The following is a 17,986-nucleotide window of genomic DNA, read 5'->3' as shown; positions in this document are numbered from 1 at the left end:
CTTGTGCTCTCTCGCTTTCTGTCAAATAAATAAATAAAATATTAAAAAAAAAATTCAGGAGTAGACGAGATCATTGACAAAATTTTTATGAATTTTAGCAAGTGAGTCCAAGTAATAATGTTATTAATGTTGTTATTGAAAAACTTACCTGTTTGCATTTGAAAAGCCAAATGTCAGGCAGGTTGTTCCTATTTTCAACTATATTAAATCAACATTTCTCAGAAGTAGTCTTTAAAATAGATACATAGAAAGAGGGCGCCTGGGTGGCTCAGTCGTTAAGCGTCTGCGTTTGGCTCAGGCCATGATCCCAGGGTCCTGGGATTGAGCCCCACATCAGGCTCCCTGCTCAGCAGGAAGCCTGCTTCTCCCTCTCCCTCTGCCCCTGCTTGTGTTCCCTCTCTCGCTGTGTCTTTCTCTGTCAAATAAATAAATAAATAAATAAATCTTTAAAAATTAAAAAAAAATAAATAACATAGAAAGATAAAAACTATGGCTATTATTTACTTCCAGTTGTTTCTAGAATGACGAAGTATATTCCTATCTGTAAAATCAGTAAGATATTTTGTAAACATATTAAATTCTTTATTTTCTCAACATTTTGCCTAAATATCTAAAATAGGATCTTTCTCTTAAGCTTATTAACTATGCCCATAACGTAATATTTTTTAAATAGCTGCATTAATATAACTATGTTAGATAAGTGGTATTAATGTGGACTACGGGACTGTGGCCATAGTTTTTTTAGTTGTTGTAACAGCAACATTGAGCCATTTTTATACTGATCAGACATTCTGATGGTATTTGTTAGAAGGCATCTGTTTCTACTGTCAGTTACAGTGTATGTACAAATATATTTTGTAATAATTTGCTTTTTTATAGTTCTTTTTCAAAGTATTACCATTTGTATTGGATATAATATGTGTCGTTTCACAATGAAAATTTACTAACTAACTGAAGGGAACTAGCAGTGGGTTTTCTGGTGCACTAATCAAGAAACAGCATTTTTGGACCTTTTCATGTCCTTTGAATAGGAGAGTGAATGTGCACCTTGTGATTTGTTATTCTGTTTTTACTGCTTCGGGAATTGAGAACTTTTACTTATGTACTTCGTGTTTCGGCAGCTTCAGGCAGGGTAGGAATTTTTAGGTCTATTTTGAAAAAGCTGTGACGGGTGACGGGAATGTTACATACACACGTGACAAAGGTGTGTGTCAGTTACTGGACCTGCAAGGAGACCTTTGTTTTCTTGGAGAGTAATCATATGCTTCTCTTTATTGTTATTTAAAGTGACCTCCATCCTAACTGATACATCAGTTACTACTGAACCAGAACTACTTCTCAGTTCTGAAGTATAATGGGTACCATATAGTTGACATGCACATAGTGGAGAAAAGCCCAGAAACCGTGCAAGAGCAACTTTCTCATTTTGAAATAAAAATTCGCCATACCTCATTTTTCTCCACTGTTAAAACTTTCAGTTCTTACTTTTTACTCCTGGGAGGAAGAGTAGGGATTGTCTTGTGTTGGGCTACTATGAAAATAACTCAAGATCACAAGATTGCACTTTAAATTTCAACAGAATTACTTTGTTACATATCAGCATTATGAAAACTTAAAATTTTGGTATATCTTGCACTTTCAGAAAGTTCCTTTAACAGTTAATATAATCAAATTGCATATTGATATTTAAATGAAGAAAAAAGTTACTAAAGTAACTAGGACCTAAGTGATACTAGTTAATTACATGGCTTTGGTGTGCACTAGTAACATTTTATGAATATATTTGCTTTAGTTTTGTGGGGAGGAAGTGTGTGATATGCTTTTTAAACTTTATTGTAGAAAACTGGAAATATTCACAAAATAGAGTCATATAATGAATCTGCTTATATTCATCTTCTTTTCTTACCGGTTTAATATAATGGCCAGTCTTGTTTTATCTACACACTATCCTACAATAGTTCCCTCCTGACCCCCCAGTGATTTTGATGGAAATCCCAGACATCATGTAATTTCACTGAGAAATATTTCAAGTGTATCTCTAAAAGAGAATCAAATTATTTGTATTCCCTGTGAGTACTAGCTAGTTTTGTTGTGGAGAGGAAGTTCAAGAGTGCTTGGAAACAGGCCTGCCATAGCATTTTATTGTAGTTATTTTGCATTCGGAGAGATCAAGAGTTTATACTACTTGGGTATTTTACCATTACAGTAACTCTCAAAGGATTTGAAACATTGATTTTATAAATGACATCTAAAAATATGAATTATCATCATGAATATATATGGAGTTATGTGACAGTCCTCGTTTCAGAGCTAACCTGCAGTTTGCTTTGTCATTTGCCCCTGGCTCCTCCCTACCCTGCCAAAATTTATGTTTTTTTATTTAAATGCTGAGAAACGGCATATATAACACTTAGTTTCAGATGAAATTCTGTAAGCCTCGGCATGTGTCAGAGAAAGAGATGATAGAACAAGGATGCGTGTGAGCTGAGGAGGAGGAAGGCAGAGGGGTGAACCCTGGGGCCAGGCACCGGTGTGGGCGTGACTCCCCTTGTCTCACTCTTGTTCACCCCGCCTCCTCGCCTGCTCTTGACTTTTTATTTCTTTTCTTGGTTCCCCTTTGGTTTCTATCTTTTCCTTCTCTTGGCCTTTACTTAATTTTGCCTGTGGCATTCATTGTCAGGAGGATTGCTAACTCCTCCCTTGGAGGATGTTTTATTATGTAGGGGTTGTAAGAGGAAACCTTAAAAAATGAAAGCTTTTAAGACTAATTTGTTGTGCTTTAATTCATTTTTATATAGATTTTATACAGATTTTATTTAAACTAATTCAAATACCAACTATGGGCTAGATTGAACTTTTCTGTACTCTGTGGATGAACCACACAATGTATCAAACACGTTAATTTTATTGACTTTAAAGTTTACTTTACATGCTGTTATTGAAAAGATATATAATAATAATTTTTCCTTTTTTTGTTGTCTTTTGCTTCCCATTTATTGGATGAAACTGATCCTGATATTCAAATATGACTCTGCAGTTCACAAGGTTCCTTTGCAGCTCACCTCTGGAGGTAAGAGTTTACTCCCTGACCTTAATACTAGGATCACTAATTGGACATCACTATTGGTATGTTTTGTTGGTAAATTAGAGGTGATCATTTTGTTTTAACACATACTCTTCAATAATGGTAATGAGATGAATACAGACTTTGTTTAGAATAAGAATTCCTGTTAAGTTATAAAACTGCTCACCTTCATAACAGGTCATTGCTTCTTTTTAAGAACATTTTCTTTTTTTTTTAAGTAAACTGAAATCAGTCTTGCATTGTAAAGAGCCTTACTGTATCTGCTTCCTTCTTAACTGTTGACACTAGCCTTATTCTGTCTTAACTGCCCTGGCTGTTAACCGGTAACCAAGAGCTGCAGGAGTCAAGGGGTGGGGGGGATGTTGTCAGGCAAGTTTCTGTTGGTTTGAGAGCACTTTTTCAAACCCCTGAGTTGATGAGGGAAGAGCAAAGGACTTACCTGTTATGGAGCTTTTCTTAAACACAGGCATGCTCCCTTCCTCTGTCTCCCTCTCCGCCCCCTCCTCCCTCCCTCTCTCCCCGCTCCTCTCCCCTCCCCCTCTCTCAGTGCTTCATTCACTTCCACCTTGAGTCCTTTTAATGGTTCTGCGGGGTAGAGCTGAGACTCCCGGTGATAACACTGTGAGATAAAGATATTTAGGAAAGCAGCTGACCTGAGTTGACACAAGATGGGTGAGGCTTTGAGGAAGGAGGAGGAAAGAGGAGGCCGCGGAGTAGAGATGCTTGCACTCAGAACCAAAGCTGGTTTTCAGAGCATGCCTTCCCTTACTGGTCACACTGGGCAAATCCCAACTTCCCTGAGTCTGGGTTTTTTTATTTTTAAAATGCAAATGATAATTCCTACCTTTCCTATGAAGCAGTGGACATGGCAGCGTTTTTAAAGTGCTACTCAGGGGCAGCTGGGTGGCTCAGGCTCAGGTCTTGATCCCAGGGTCATGAGTTCAAGTGAGTTCAATAAATAAAGTGCTACTCAAACCTTAGTGATATTGTGTATTTTCCTCTTGGGTTGTACTGCAGCCCCACACAATAAGACACTGTTCTCTGCCTTTCCTTTGTTCTTCCTTTTGCTTCTGTTTATTGCACTTTATGTTCCCTTCCCCCATTCCCAGCTTGTTCAAATACTGTCCCTCTTCAGGTTGAGCCTCCAGGTTTTGCCCACTGCCTTGGCCCTCCGGCACCTCTCCATATAGAGGCAGTGTTCCCTGTTCTGCTTCGGTAACACCGTGTTCATGAAATTACTGGAACGTTGTGGGTGTGTGGTGTAGCCCAGCCTAGCACATTAAATACTCTTAGAGACCAGTTTGATGATTGCCAGGGGAAACTGATGAGGCCAGAGAGTACCATCCAAGTTTGGTCACATTTTCTAAATATCCAGGATCAAGGGGGAAACAAAGCTATGTTTGGACAGAGTCTGGGCTTTGAAATGTCAGAGGCTTGGTTGGCCTATGAGCAAGTCATTTCATCTTTTGGTTAATCTAAAGATGGAAATGGTAATACTTTATGGTTATTAAAAAGAAATAGTGTGTGGCAAACACTGAACACAATGCCTGTCACATAGAATTTTAAATAAAGTTTAGGGTGAAAACAATAAAAGCAAACCATAAGAAATTTGAAGACAGTATAAATTATACAATTTACTCTTCAGTTGATGAAGCTTTTTTTTTTTTAAGATTTTATTTATTTGAGAGAAAGAGAGCACGTGAGAGGGGGGAGGGTCAGAGGGAGAAGCAGACTCCCCGCTGAGCAGGGAGCCCGATGCGGGACTCGATCCTGGGACTCCAGGATCATGACCTGAGCCGAAGGCAGTCGCTTAACCAACTGAGCCACCCAGGTGCCCTGATGAAGCATTTTTTAAGCATAGCAGAATGGGAAGTACCACAAAGGAAAGGATGGAAAAATAAGATTTGCTTCTGTTAAAAATCCTTACTTTTGTTCATGAAAACATATATAGTTAAAAGGCAGTTTGGGGAAAGTGTGATGATAAGGTTATTATACTTAATGATCTCCTGGAATCAATTTTAAAATGTACTATTTTCTTTCCCATAATTTTTGGTTGGATTTTATGAGATAGTGTGGTGAAATACAAATGATAATAAATGTTTTAAGTGTTTAACCTTGTAAGTAATCAAAGAAGTGTAGTTTAAAAGAACAGTGATAAATGCTTGCTTACCTATTTAGAAAAAAAATTTTTTTTTTAATGAATGCTTAGGATGATATGGTGGGATGGGATGTTTTTAAACTTTATCCTATACAGAAATCAGTTTGGTCATCTACATTAAACACCCTATATAAATTCATACCTGTGGATTGTGTGCCTGAGTAATTCTAGTCTAAGAATCACTGCCAGAGAAATAATTAGAAGTGAGGACAAAACTTGCCTAAATGTTTATTACAGCTTTATTTATTTATTTGTTTATTTTTAAGATTTTTTTTTTTTTCAATTTATTCATTTGAGAGAGAGAGAGAGCACAAGCAGGGGAAGGGCAGAGGGAGAGGGAGAAGCAGGCTCCCTGCTGAGCTGGGAGCCTAACATGGGGCTTGATCCCAGGACCTGGAGATCGTGACCTGAGCCGAAGGCAGACACTTAACCATCTGAGCCACCCAGGTACCCTAACAGCATTATTTATAATGGCAAAAGATTTATAAACAGTCTAAATGTCCAACAGTAGGAGGAGTAAATAATGGTATAGACAGCCATATTATGGATAGAACACTCTACAGCCATTAAAATGGGGATTATGCATATACATGTTCATGAGTATGTGCTCATGAACAAAACAGTGAAAGAAGTAGGACGCAAGATTATACATGCAGATCTCAGTTTAAAAATAATTTAAGCATACAGAAATTAGTTAAGAAGATACACAAGATGTTAAATTGTTTCACCCTTTGCTCTTCCATGAAGGAGCCACAATGGAGAGAAGAGATACCTTGGTAGGTTTTTAGTGGTGACTTTTGTAGTGTTTGGAAAGTACATCAGGCAAGTCTCTGACTGATGTGCAAACAGGGTCTAGTCTTGGGAGAAAAAGGTGGGTGGGGAGAAATTGCAGGAGCTTAGGTGAAGAGAATGCCGATAAGGTTTAAGGCTGAACTCTGATTTCAGCAAGAGCTTCGAGGAGTAATCAGGAAGAATGGTTTTGAGCAGAAGACATTTAGGCTAGATTGGCTTACCTGGACATGGAGTGAATAAGGAGGCTGGCTCTTGATGTCCACTGTGCTACTGGGGCAGTGTTAACAATGGCAAAGATCCTTCTAAATAGACCTCACTAATAGATTTTTCTCAGATGTAAGCCCAGTGAGAGAGCACCCTGTTTTTCTTGCTTGGGTTTCTGATCTTAGTATAGTAAATAGTACAGTGGAGGCACTGGATGAATATTTGTTAACGGTTGGATGAGTGAGTAAGCTAGGTGGGGCTGAGGCTGCAAGTAACAGGACTTTACCCATAATCTGGCAGTGGTCAGCTAAAAACACACAAGGCCTAACATGTATGTTTCAATATGGTTAACAGTCTTCCTAGCAAGATTGTAACTACTTAAGGTCAGGATCTTTGTCTTTTTTCATCTTTGGATGCTCTCAGGTATAGATAGGGCTTGGAGTTTACCAACTGTACAGCTAGAGTTGTACCAAACAAATATTTTTTTAATTACATCTGGCTAAATATTGAGAATCTACATGCAGAAGCTTTAATCTTTGGTGAAAAGTAGAGGGAAAGTATGATCAAATTTTAGTAATGGTTTCTGTCATTTTCTGTCTGATCTGCTTTTTCCACTTCATGATCCGGAGTTGTGTTTTACCTTGTTTAAATCTCTTTTCTTACTGAGTTTATGGACATGGGAAAAGGAAAAAAAATCAAAATTAGAGATGACCAATGTGCTTTTGTTTGCTTGAAGTATTTGGGAAATACCTTGAGGGCTTTCTGTTGAAATTTTTCTAGTCTGGAATTTTGTGGGGGCTGCCTGATGGCATAGTTAGTGGCTGCTATCCCCCAAATTTCCAACAGCACTGAGCTCAGGATTCTGTTCCTTTGCCACCTCCTTTGCCTGTGAGCCAAAGCAAAGCCAAAGTAGGAGAGTGTTAGGAGTCCCAAATGTTTAATTTTGCCATTGAGCTTATGTTTTAGCTGGAGAAGGAAACTTACAATATGATAAATACCCAAACACCTGCCCTAATTCTGATTAAAAGAAAAATAATTCGGGGTGCCTGGGTGGCTCAGGCGTTAAGTGTCTGCCTTCGGCTCAGGTCATGGTCCCAGGGTCCTGGGATCGAGCCCCACATCGGGCTCCTTGCTTGGCGGGAGGCCTGCTTCTCCCTCTCCCACTCCCCCAGCTTGTGTTCCCTCTCTGGCTGTGTCTCTCTGTCAAATAAAGTCTTTAAAAAAAATAAAGTAAAAGAAAAGAAAAATAATTCTGGTAGAGACCGTAAAATACATGAGACTTGCAGTTGCAAATGAAGGATACTCTAAACTTCACTTTGTCCACAAAACTAGTATGAATGAACCATGTCCCTTTGTTGTAAGTCCTAAACAGTTAACTGCCACATGAATCTAACGAAATTGTCAGGTTATAGTAATTACATCAGTAATTTGATCTGCTGTCATTTGAATGGAGCCATGTGTGGAGAGTCAGTTACTTCCCTCTGTGGGGCTGACCCTTTTACATTCCTGTAAGCTGAAGACTAATAGAGCTCATTAAGCTTTATGGGTAAAGAGCTTTTATCACCTCGTCAAGTCAGGCAGCATATTTCCATTATATTCCTAATTTCATGTGGCTCTGTGGCTGCTGATGTGCACTCCCCTGCTAGGTTTACATCGGACCTCTCCCTTACAGACATTTTTATTGACATTTCTAAGTCTGAATTACAAAAGTGTGGCACCACCTACAGATGTCTTCAATTAAATGTAGGTAAATAAAGGGGATTATATATCAGAGGCTAAAAGATTCTTGCAGTTCTCTCCCGAATCACACTTTGCCAGCCAGTCCAGTAGGGTGCAGTCTTATCGGCATTTCGGAGGCGGAGAGCTACAAGGGGAGGTGTTTGTAAGACATTTCACCCCGTGTGAATGTAGGTGGCTTAGGTTTCTGTTCAGGTATGTCCTGTTTCATTTCAGATCAATTCCAATCTTCCTTCATTCAACAGGTATCATAATAACTTACCAAGATGTTAGCACCTACAGTGGATGGGTACTATGCTAAGCTCTTTGCTTATGTCGTTTTAATTCTCACAGAGTGTCTGTGAGGTAGATTCCCAGTTTTGTTCTAAGGAAAATTGAGCCCGGAGAGGTACATTGGTTGAGCTCAACATCACAGCTGTTGGTATGTGGCGATAATAAGATAGAAAGGAGAAAATGATATAATACTGCTGTAAGATTCTTTTTTAAAAAGTTTTAATTTTAATTTAGTTAACACATAGTGTCATATTAGTTTCAGATATACAATATAGTGGCTCAACAGTTCCATACATTGCCCGGTGCTCATCACAACAGGTACCCTCCTTAGTCCCCATCACCTGTTTCACCCAACCCCCCCTCCCCTCTGGTAATGCTATAAGATTCTTGCACTACATGAAATGATAAGTTCGAGATGTATTTTGTAAACCCAAGGGCAAGATTTCTCAAGCTTTCTTGACATTTGGATTGGTTAAATCTTTCTTAGGGGTGCTATCCTGTGCATTGTGTGATGCTTAGCAACATCTCTGACTTCTACCCAATAGATGCCAGTAGCACCCTCCCCCTGAGTTGAAACAAATGTTTCCAGATTTTGCCAAATGTCCCAAAGGGGTAAATTGGCTCCCTATTGAAAACCACTGTCCTAGAGCAGCCTTAAAAACAAAGAGATACAGTTGTTAAGTCAGTAGTGAAAATAATTGCCATGATAACATGTTTTCAGTCTCATGAAAGGCAAAAAAGGAAGGAAAGGTGAACAAAGAACAAGTGAGACAGATAGAAAGCAAATAGCAAGATGTCCACTTAAATCCAACCCTACTGATTACATTAAATATAAGTGATCTGAACCAGGACTCTGCTATATTGACATGTTCTACATCTACACTGTCCCAAGCATGTATGTAGCTAGTGGTCCTACATAGGTACTGAGCTTTTTAGGACCTGAATTTTAAATTTTTAAGATTTTAGTTAACTTATGCAGCCGCATATGGCCAGTGGCTATCCAGACACTCCAATTAAAAGTCAGAGATTGGGGCACCTGGGTGGCTAGGTCAGTTAAGTGTCTGCCTTCAGCTCAGGTCATGAACCCAGGGTCCTGGGATTGAGCCCCACGTTGGGCTCCCTGCTCAGCAGGGGAGTCTTGATTCTCCCTCTCCCTCTGTTCATGTGCTGTCTCTCTCCCTTGTTCTCTCAAAAAAAAAAAAAAAAAGATTATCAGATTAGATTTAAAAAAAACAAAAAGCAAACTCTACCTTAACTGTGAGACATGGATCATTTAAAAGTAAAAGGCCAGAGTAAGGCAAACCGTGCAAATGCTAATCGTAAGAAAGTTGGAGTGACTATATTCGTACCTGACAAAGTAGACTTAGGGCAAAGGCTGGATCTGAAAGGAAGAGGGATGTTTCATAGAGATAAAGTGGTCGGTTCATCATGTAAAGACACGGTAATCCAAAATGTGAGACAATAATAAGAGCGCAGGAATACATGAAGCAAAAACCAGTGGAACTGAGAGGAGAAAGAGTCCGGCCCACAGTTATAGTTGGAGACTTTGGGACAACTTTCTCCATAGTTGACAGAACAATTAGAAAACTAGAAGGACCATAGAAGATATGAACAACACCATCACACAGTTTTACTTCATTGACCTCTATTGAACACTGTACCCAATAATGATATGTATTTTTTCAAGTACACAGGGAACATTTACTAAGACAGATCATATGCTGTACCATTATGCATATCTCAGTAATTGAAAAGGATTGAAATCATCTCTAATCAAATTGGAATTGTTAGACTCAATAACAGAAAGAACTCATAACTCAATAATAATAAGATGGGCAATGTAGTTAGAAAATAGGCAAAAGACTTGATTATATATTTCACCAGAGAAAACATACAAATGGTTAATAAGGACATGAAAAGATGCTCACCATCCATTAGGGAAATGCAGGTTAAAACCTCAAAGAGATACCACCACAAACCCACTAGAATGGCTGTCATCAAAAGACAGTAACAGGTTGTTGGCAAGATGTGGAGAACTTGGCAACCTTATACATTGTAGTGGGATTATTAAAATGGCATAGCCATGGTTTTGCATTTCCTCAAAATATTAAAGATAGGATTATTATATGACCCAAAAATATAGGAATATACCCAAGCAAAATGAAAATATACATCCAAAGACTTGGATGTGAGTGTTCATAGTAGCATTATTCATAATGGCCAAAAGCTGGAAATAATTCAAATGTCTTGTCAACTGGTGAGTGGATAAATGTCCATCCATACAGTGGAATACCATTCAGCAGTAAACAGGCACCAGTTAGGATATAGGTTACAACATGGGTGTACCTTGCAAACATGATGTGAAAGAAGCCAGACACAGGGGGCTACATATTGTGTTTCAATTTAAATGAATTACCCAAAAAAGGAAATTGAGAGAGTCAGAAGGGAGATCAGTGGAATTAGAGGTAAGAGTGGAGGCTTAATACAAAGGGGCTCATGGGAGTTTTGGGGGTGATAGAGATGATCCCAAATTGGATTGTGATGATTCCACAATTCTATAAATTTGCTAAAAATATGCAGAATTTTACACTTAAAATGGGTGAATTTTATCATGTGTAAAAAAGCTGGGGGGAAAAGGCATATATCATTTTTAATCCTTTATTTATTTATTTTAAAGATTTTATTTCTTTATTTGACAGAGAGACACAGCAAGAGAGGGAACACAAGCAGGATGAGTGAGAGAGGGAGAAGCAGGCTTCCCGCGGAGTAGGGAGCCTGATGCGGGGCTCGATCCCAGGACCCCGGGATCATGACCTGAGCCGAAGGCAGATGCTTAATGACTGAGCCACCCAGGGGCCCCCTTCATCCTTTAATTTTCTAAAATATTGTAGAAAAGATTTGATTCAGCTTGATATCTTGCGCTCTTACTTCATCCCTGTAGTGTAGTGTTTGCAGTTTTAGTATTCCCCCAAGATAGTATTACATATTGAAACAGATGTGTTTTAAGGAATATTTAAATATTAGCTATGTAGTTAATACTCTTAGTTTTAAATGTTAGCCATTAGTATTTTTTGATAGCTTGTGAAACCATCTTTCCAAGCTCTTTTGGAAGTCGAGAGCTACTTCTCACTTAGAGCTCTGTGATAGACTGGGATAATGTGGACATCTGGGTGTGTGTGTACACTGATTGCAAGCTGCAGGTAGCAGCAGAAAAAAAAAGGACCATAAAAACCTGGCCATCTCTTCAGTCCGCAGGCAAATGAAGTGTCACTGCTTAGGGTGGCTCTGGTAGATGTCAAGGTATCTCCAGTGGCCAGAATTTGGAAGAGGGAATGGCTGTTACCCAAACTGGAATTTTGTTAGAATTGAAGGGAGCTTGTAGAGGTAGTAGTGGAGGGCTGAAGTGGAGAAGACTGAGCTGTTAAACTTGGGAAGGGAGTTAAAACAATTTTACCAAACAAGGAGAATGCTGAGGATCTGGTAGCCAGAGAGCTGGCCTGAACTGGAGAGCCGTGGAGAGAAGGGTAGGAAGAGGGTTCAGCTGGGTGACCTGGGAGGAGCTTTCACCTGCTGTCTGGTCTGGGGCCTGGGAGCACCAGTTGTGTGTAGAGAGCCAGGACCAGGGCAAACAGAGGTATCTGAACAGGGTCTAGATCTCAGAGAATGGCTGTCAGGCTGCTATTGGTACTGAATGATTAGAAAAGGGAAGCTAGGCTGTGGCTTGATCCACTGGGCAAAAGGGAGATGCAAGTGAGGGGTGCTGTTTTTTCTAGTTTCATGGGTTGGGGAAGAGTCATGTAGTTTTCAGGCTGAGTCCCGTATACTGTAGAATCAGGCAGAGTAGTGTTGGGCAGAGGCCCCAGTTAGAATTCTGGAGCCAGATCCCCTAACTCATTGGGATTATCATTTGACTGCTCTCCCATTCGGTTAGGTCTGAAGGCTGTTGGGCAGTTGTGGCTGGGGTGGGACTGCTCCTGAGGCTGCTGACCAAGAATCGGTTGAACCGAAGCTATTCAGTAAGTAGGGCTTAAACATCTTTTATGTGATAGTCAGACTAGGATTCCCTGGGCTCACACAGGCACTCAGTAAGTGCTGGATGAATACATTAACTTACCTCCAGTTTGCTTCTGGATATCACATGATAGTTGAGCCAATGTTATTTGAAACCTTATGTTTTATAGTGAAATTGTATAAACTGGAAGTCTTTTCCTGGAAACCAATCTCCTGTGATAAAAATATCAAAATTTATTCTGAGAATAAGAGAAAGCTTACTAGAATAGAAAACCAGACCTTAAAGAGAAAAATGCCATAAATTTCCTTGTTGAAGATTTTTCTGGCATGGAGCTTAGATTAGTTTAGGCATCTTAAAATCGCAGTCCATTGCAGGTACCTCTTTGCCAGATCAGTCTTCCTTTTAGCAAGTAGTGGTTTGCATTGAAAGGATCTTTCAGCTTTGTTCAAAATTAGGGTCATCTGCCTTGACAATTTTTGTTACCCATTAAATATGCATGAATGCTTCAGAAAATGTTTGAATGGTAAATCCTGGGGTGGATTAGTTTCCATGGGGATGTCAGTCTTGTTTGATGTTTGCAGTCATTCAGTTCTAAATAAAAATATCAGGTTGGGTTGTCACTGGGGGGATGCTTTTCCAGCAAGTCTCAAATTGAATTGACATTAAGTAAGTTTCATTAAGATAGTTCTTAATTCTAAGGTGTTCGTTGTAGTGTTCAATAAATATTGACTAATCTATAGAATTGTGAAGTTTGGGGTTCTGTTACTTTTCCTTGTAAGCGTTTTGTGGTGCCTCACTAAAAGTCTTTTTGTTGGATAGTTAGGATTTAAAAATATAAGGAAATGTCAAAGTAAAGAAAACAGTTAACAGATTAACATCTTAATTTTTATGTATTCTGTGATAGAAATGCAAAAATTATTCCTTATTTCTGTCACACTTATTAAACACACTTACTGTAAATCATTCCTCAATGATTTAAGCTCTGTAAAGTTCAAATTTTTGTCATCACAGTGCTTCTAGTTTTAAGTTATAAATATATTTGTAACTATATAAAAAAAGTTTATAAACTTTTTTGCTTGCTTTGAAACATTTCCTAAGAATTATGTCATTGAGAAATATATTTCTTGATTCATCCTTTGGCTTAGTAAGTTGCTGAAATATCTTAATTCATTACATTAAATAGAACATGTTACTGTATTATGATGATGTTCTGACATGGGGCACCACAGAAGCAGTGTCCAGTGAGAAAAACACTGGACCGAAAGTTGAGAATTCCAGGTTTGGGTCCTTCTCATTCCTCTAAATGGGTCTGGCGACCTTGGACAAGCCCCTTTATCACCCTAACCCTCACTTTTTCATTTTAAAGTGAGTAAGGGTATCTCAAATGAAGAGCTCCCTCAAACTGAGTGAACTCAGCCAACATTTTAACATGTTTTGTACAGTTGACTCTTGAACAATACAGGTTTGAACTGTGATCCACTAATACATGGATTTTTTTATAGTACAGTATTGTAAATGTATTTTCTCTTATGATTTTATTAATATTTCTTCAGCTTACTTTATTGTAAGAACACAGTATCTAATACATATAACACAAAATAATTGACTGTTTCTGTTATCAGTTATGTTTCCTGTCACTAACAGGCTGTTGGTAGTTAAGTTTTTGGGAGTCAAAGGTTATTTGTGAATTTTCGACTGTGCTGGGTGGGGGGTGTTGGTGCCCCAACCCCCATGTTATTCAAGAGTCAACTGTAGCTTCCTTTCAGACTCAGGCATTATAAACTAGGCAAATAAAATACACTTCCCTCAACTTAGTACTAGCTGTAGTCCCTCCAGTTTTGTCTTTCACCGTGCTTTTTTTTATATTCTGAAGCAAGCCGACACTTAGAACAATTCTCCTCACTCTCTTCTATAAAAACAAGTGTTATCCTGTTACCTTGCATACCCAAATGTATTTCTCTCTTATTTTTGCCTTTAATATGGTACATATGAATTATATCTTTTAATAAAGTAATAGCTTTGGGTTCTTGAAACTGGGAGGTAGGTCATTGAGAACTACCTGATTATGTAAGCATTTTAGCAGACTGGGAAAGTGCATAAATACAAACAGCACAAATTTCTTTTTTTTTTTTTTTTTAAGATTTTATTTATTTATTTGAGAGAGAGAGAGAGCATGAGAGGGGGAGGGTCAGAGGGAGAAGCAGACTCACTGCCTAGCAGGGAGCCCGATGCGGGACTCGATCCTGGGACTCCAGGATCATGACCTGAGCCGAAGGCAGTCGCTTAACCAACTGAGCCACCCAGGCGCCCAAACATCACAAATTTCTTATGCATCCCTTTTACATCTTCTCAGAGTAGCAAAGATGAACGTGTTTATTGACATGACCCAAAGATATAGTCATTCTATAGCATATATAAATAAGCAGGACAAATTTATAAATACTATGCTCATTGTTTTAGTGTTCAGTCTTACTTAGAATCTACTTAGGTATCCAAAGATTGTTTATTGCATTTGTTAATTTATATTAATCCACATTTTAAAACTATTTAAGAATCTTAGAAGTTATGTTTAAGCCACCATAAAACGAAATATATAAAAAAGTTTGTCGGTTGCTCAACATGACTAGTCGTTAGGGAACTGCAAATGAAACCCACAGTAAGATACCACCTTTACATCCATTAGGATGGCTGTTATCAAAAATAGAGCAAACAATAAATGTTGGCATGGATGTGGAGAAATTGGAACCCTTGTGAATTGTTTGTAGGCATGTAAAATGGTGCAGCCTGTATGGGAGATGAGTGGCAATTCCTTAAAAAATTAAAAATTGATTTGCCATATGATCCAGCGATTTCTCTTCTAGGTATATTCACAAAAAAATTGAAAACAGGGGCTCAAACAGATACTGTAAACCAGTGTTCATAGAGGCATTGTTCACAGTAGCCAAAAGGTAGAAGCAACCCAAGTGTCTATGAACCGATGAAGAGATAAACAAGATGTGTGCATACCATGGAATATTATTCAGCCTTAAGAAGGAGGGAGACTCTGACATAGGCTATGACATGGATGGACGTTGAGGAACATAATGCTAAGTGAAATAAGCCAGTCACAAAAAGGCAGATACTATGTGATTACACTTACCTGAAGTAGCTAGAGTAGGCAAATTCATAGAGACAGAAAGTAGAACAGAGGTTCCCAGGGGCTGGGGAGGGCGGAAGTGGGGAGTTACTGTTTAGTGGATACAGAGTTTCAGTTTGGGATGCTGACAAAGTTCTGTGGGTGGATCGTGGTCCTGGTTGCACATGTGAATGTACACTCAAAAATGCTGAAAATGGTAAATGTTATGTGTATTTTACCACAATTTAAAAATATTTTTCAATGTCAGAATTATAATTTAATTCAGTCTAACACAAATTTGCATGTTTCAAAATCATGAGCATTATGTAGGAATGATGTTAACTTTTTTGATTAATAAACCAGTGAGTGGTTTTAGAAATTTAACCTCTTCATTAGAAAACAAACTCATATTATTTTAAAAATCTATTCATATATTATACCTAATACTAATAAATCTGAGAAAAGACATACCCTTTTTCTTTTTTTTCCTCTTTTAAGATTTTATTTATTTATTTGAGAGAGAGATCACGAGCAGGGGGAGGGAGGGAAGCAAAGGGAGAGGGGGAAGGACTCCCCACTGAGCAGGGAGCCCAACATAGCATTCCATCCCAGGACCCCGAGATCATGATCTGAGCTGAATGCAGATGCTTAACCAACTGAGCCACCCAGGTGCCCCCCTTTTTTCTTTCTTAAACCAAAATTATTAAGCCAGTTTGATTTATTTTAAAATTGTTTCTGAGCTCACAGTTTCTGTAAGGAGTTTTTTTTCTGTGAATTTGGAGAATATTTGATTTATATAAACGTTTACTTATGTCTATAAATCAATTTTATAGAGCTCCTCTAATAAGGAAATGTGATGGTATGATTCATTAATACCCTCTGAAGGCAGGAAAATGTTTCACATACAATAAGAAATGAAGACTTTTCTGAGTCACAAATTCATAGACACTTAGAGCTCTGAGCTCCAGTTCTGCAACTTGAGCTACAGGTCACAAGTAAACACAGAAACTCATGGGTTCAGATCTCAAAGAGCTGTTCTCCTTAATTGATTGAACTCACGAATATACAGACAAAAAAAACCCTAATAAACTCTGTCTCCTCTCATTCAGTGGAGAATAGATCTACGTCATTCATCCAGCAGACCATAAACCAAATCTAACTGTTGCTGCCACTAAGGGGGATAACTTGCTGGTTGTAGGAGAACCAGAAACAAAAACAAAAGCACACACTTAGTGGAGAGGGAGAAAAAGACAGAGAAACACAGCACAGTTGGAGCTCTGTTGCTCTGTGGGAATGTCTTTGAGAGTCAAGAAAAGACAGGCTGTGAAGGGCACTTGCATGTTTTTTAGCTCCATTAAGTATTCACTTGAGCTTCTCAGTAGGTCAACTCCAAAACTATTAAACTACATTTTCAGAAAGGTAAAAGCATGATAACCATACAAATAGAGCATGAACACATGTCAAATTTTATTTGACTCATTAATTAGAGCAAGAACCAGTAACACATTAAAACTGGTGCAAGGAGCATTTGTGAAAATACAGATACTGAGATACACACACAATTTAATAAGAGGTTGAGATGAGATTGCTAAGTTAGATAAAAACAACTGATTACTGAGTTACAGGGCATTAAACTGTAACTTTTTGGGTTACTTGTTCCACTGGGCAGAAATCTTTTAAGTTAACCTCTGCTCCAGTGAAATTGTAAAATAACTCAGTCAATAGAAAATCAAGCCCAGAACTGCACTTAAAAATAAGAGACTCTTGGGGCGCCTGGATCGCTCAGTCGTTAAGTGTCTGCCTTCGGCTCAGGTCATGATCCCAGGGTCCTGGGATAGAGCCCCGCATCGGGCTCCTTGCTCCACGGGAAACCTGCTTCTCCCTCTCCCACTCCCCCTGCTTGTGTTCCCTCTCTGGTTATCTCTCTCTGTGTCAAATAAATAAATAAAATCTTAAAAAAAACAACAACATAAGAGACTCTTAACTCTAGGGAACAAACAGGGTTGCTGGAGGGGAGGAGGGGTGGGGGGATGGGGTAACTGGGTGAGGGGCATTAAGGAGGGCACTGGGTGTAATGAGCGCTGGGTGTTATATGCAACTGATGAATCACTAAATTCTATCCCTGAAACTAATAATACACTATATGCACTATATGTTAACTAAATTGAATTTAAATAAAAAATAAATGAAAAGAGAACACCCATTTTTTTCTGGCCTTTATCAAATTTCAGATACCACTGTGTCTTTTTAATACATGCTAATAATTTTTCAACCTCAGTTTTTAAAACTCTTGATTATACATTATTGCATTTTTATTAAAAATAAATGGAGAAAAGAATATGTATCATCCATGGACCCCGTACTGACAGGACTCGATTTTTCCCCCATCTTTATAAGTGTGTGTGTGTGTGTGTGTACTACACACACATGTAGAGAGAGAGAAATTTTTCATATGGTTGTGATCATACATGACACTTTATATTGTCTTCACTTAACTTGGAGAAATGTCTATTTATTTATTTTTAAAGTCTTTATTTATTTGACAGAGAGAGACGCAGCGAGAGAGGGAACACAAGCAGGGGGAGTGGGAGAGGGAGAAGCAGGCTTCCC

At 38.6% G+C, this 17,986-nt stretch overlaps 1 protein-coding gene across 10 annotated transcripts in view; it reads left to right on the top strand.

Moving 5' to 3' along the window:
* ATE1 (arginyltransferase 1) overlaps nucleotides 1–17,986 on the top strand; it is a 169,402-nt gene that overhangs the window by 47,650 nt on the left and 103,766 nt on the right. For all 10 annotated transcript variants that reach the window (XM_035030439.1, XM_035030412.1, XM_035030405.1 and 7 more), the window contains one exon: nucleotides 3,038–3,070. In XM_035030439.1, coding sequence (XP_034886330.1) covers nucleotides 3,038–3,070 — 33 coding nt within the window. The remainder of the gene's footprint in view (nucleotides 1–3,037; nucleotides 3,071–17,986) is intronic.

The sequence above is a fragment of the Mirounga leonina genome, unplaced genomic scaffold (assembly GCF_011800145.1).
Source record: "Mirounga leonina isolate KUSES-001 unplaced genomic scaffold, KU_Mleo_1.0 Mir_114, whole genome shotgun sequence".
NCBI classification, from domain to species: domain Eukaryota; kingdom Metazoa; phylum Chordata; class Mammalia; order Carnivora; family Phocidae; genus Mirounga; species Mirounga leonina.
The sequence above is the reverse complement of the archived record's forward strand: the minus strand, read 5'-3'. Positions and strand labels throughout refer to the sequence as shown.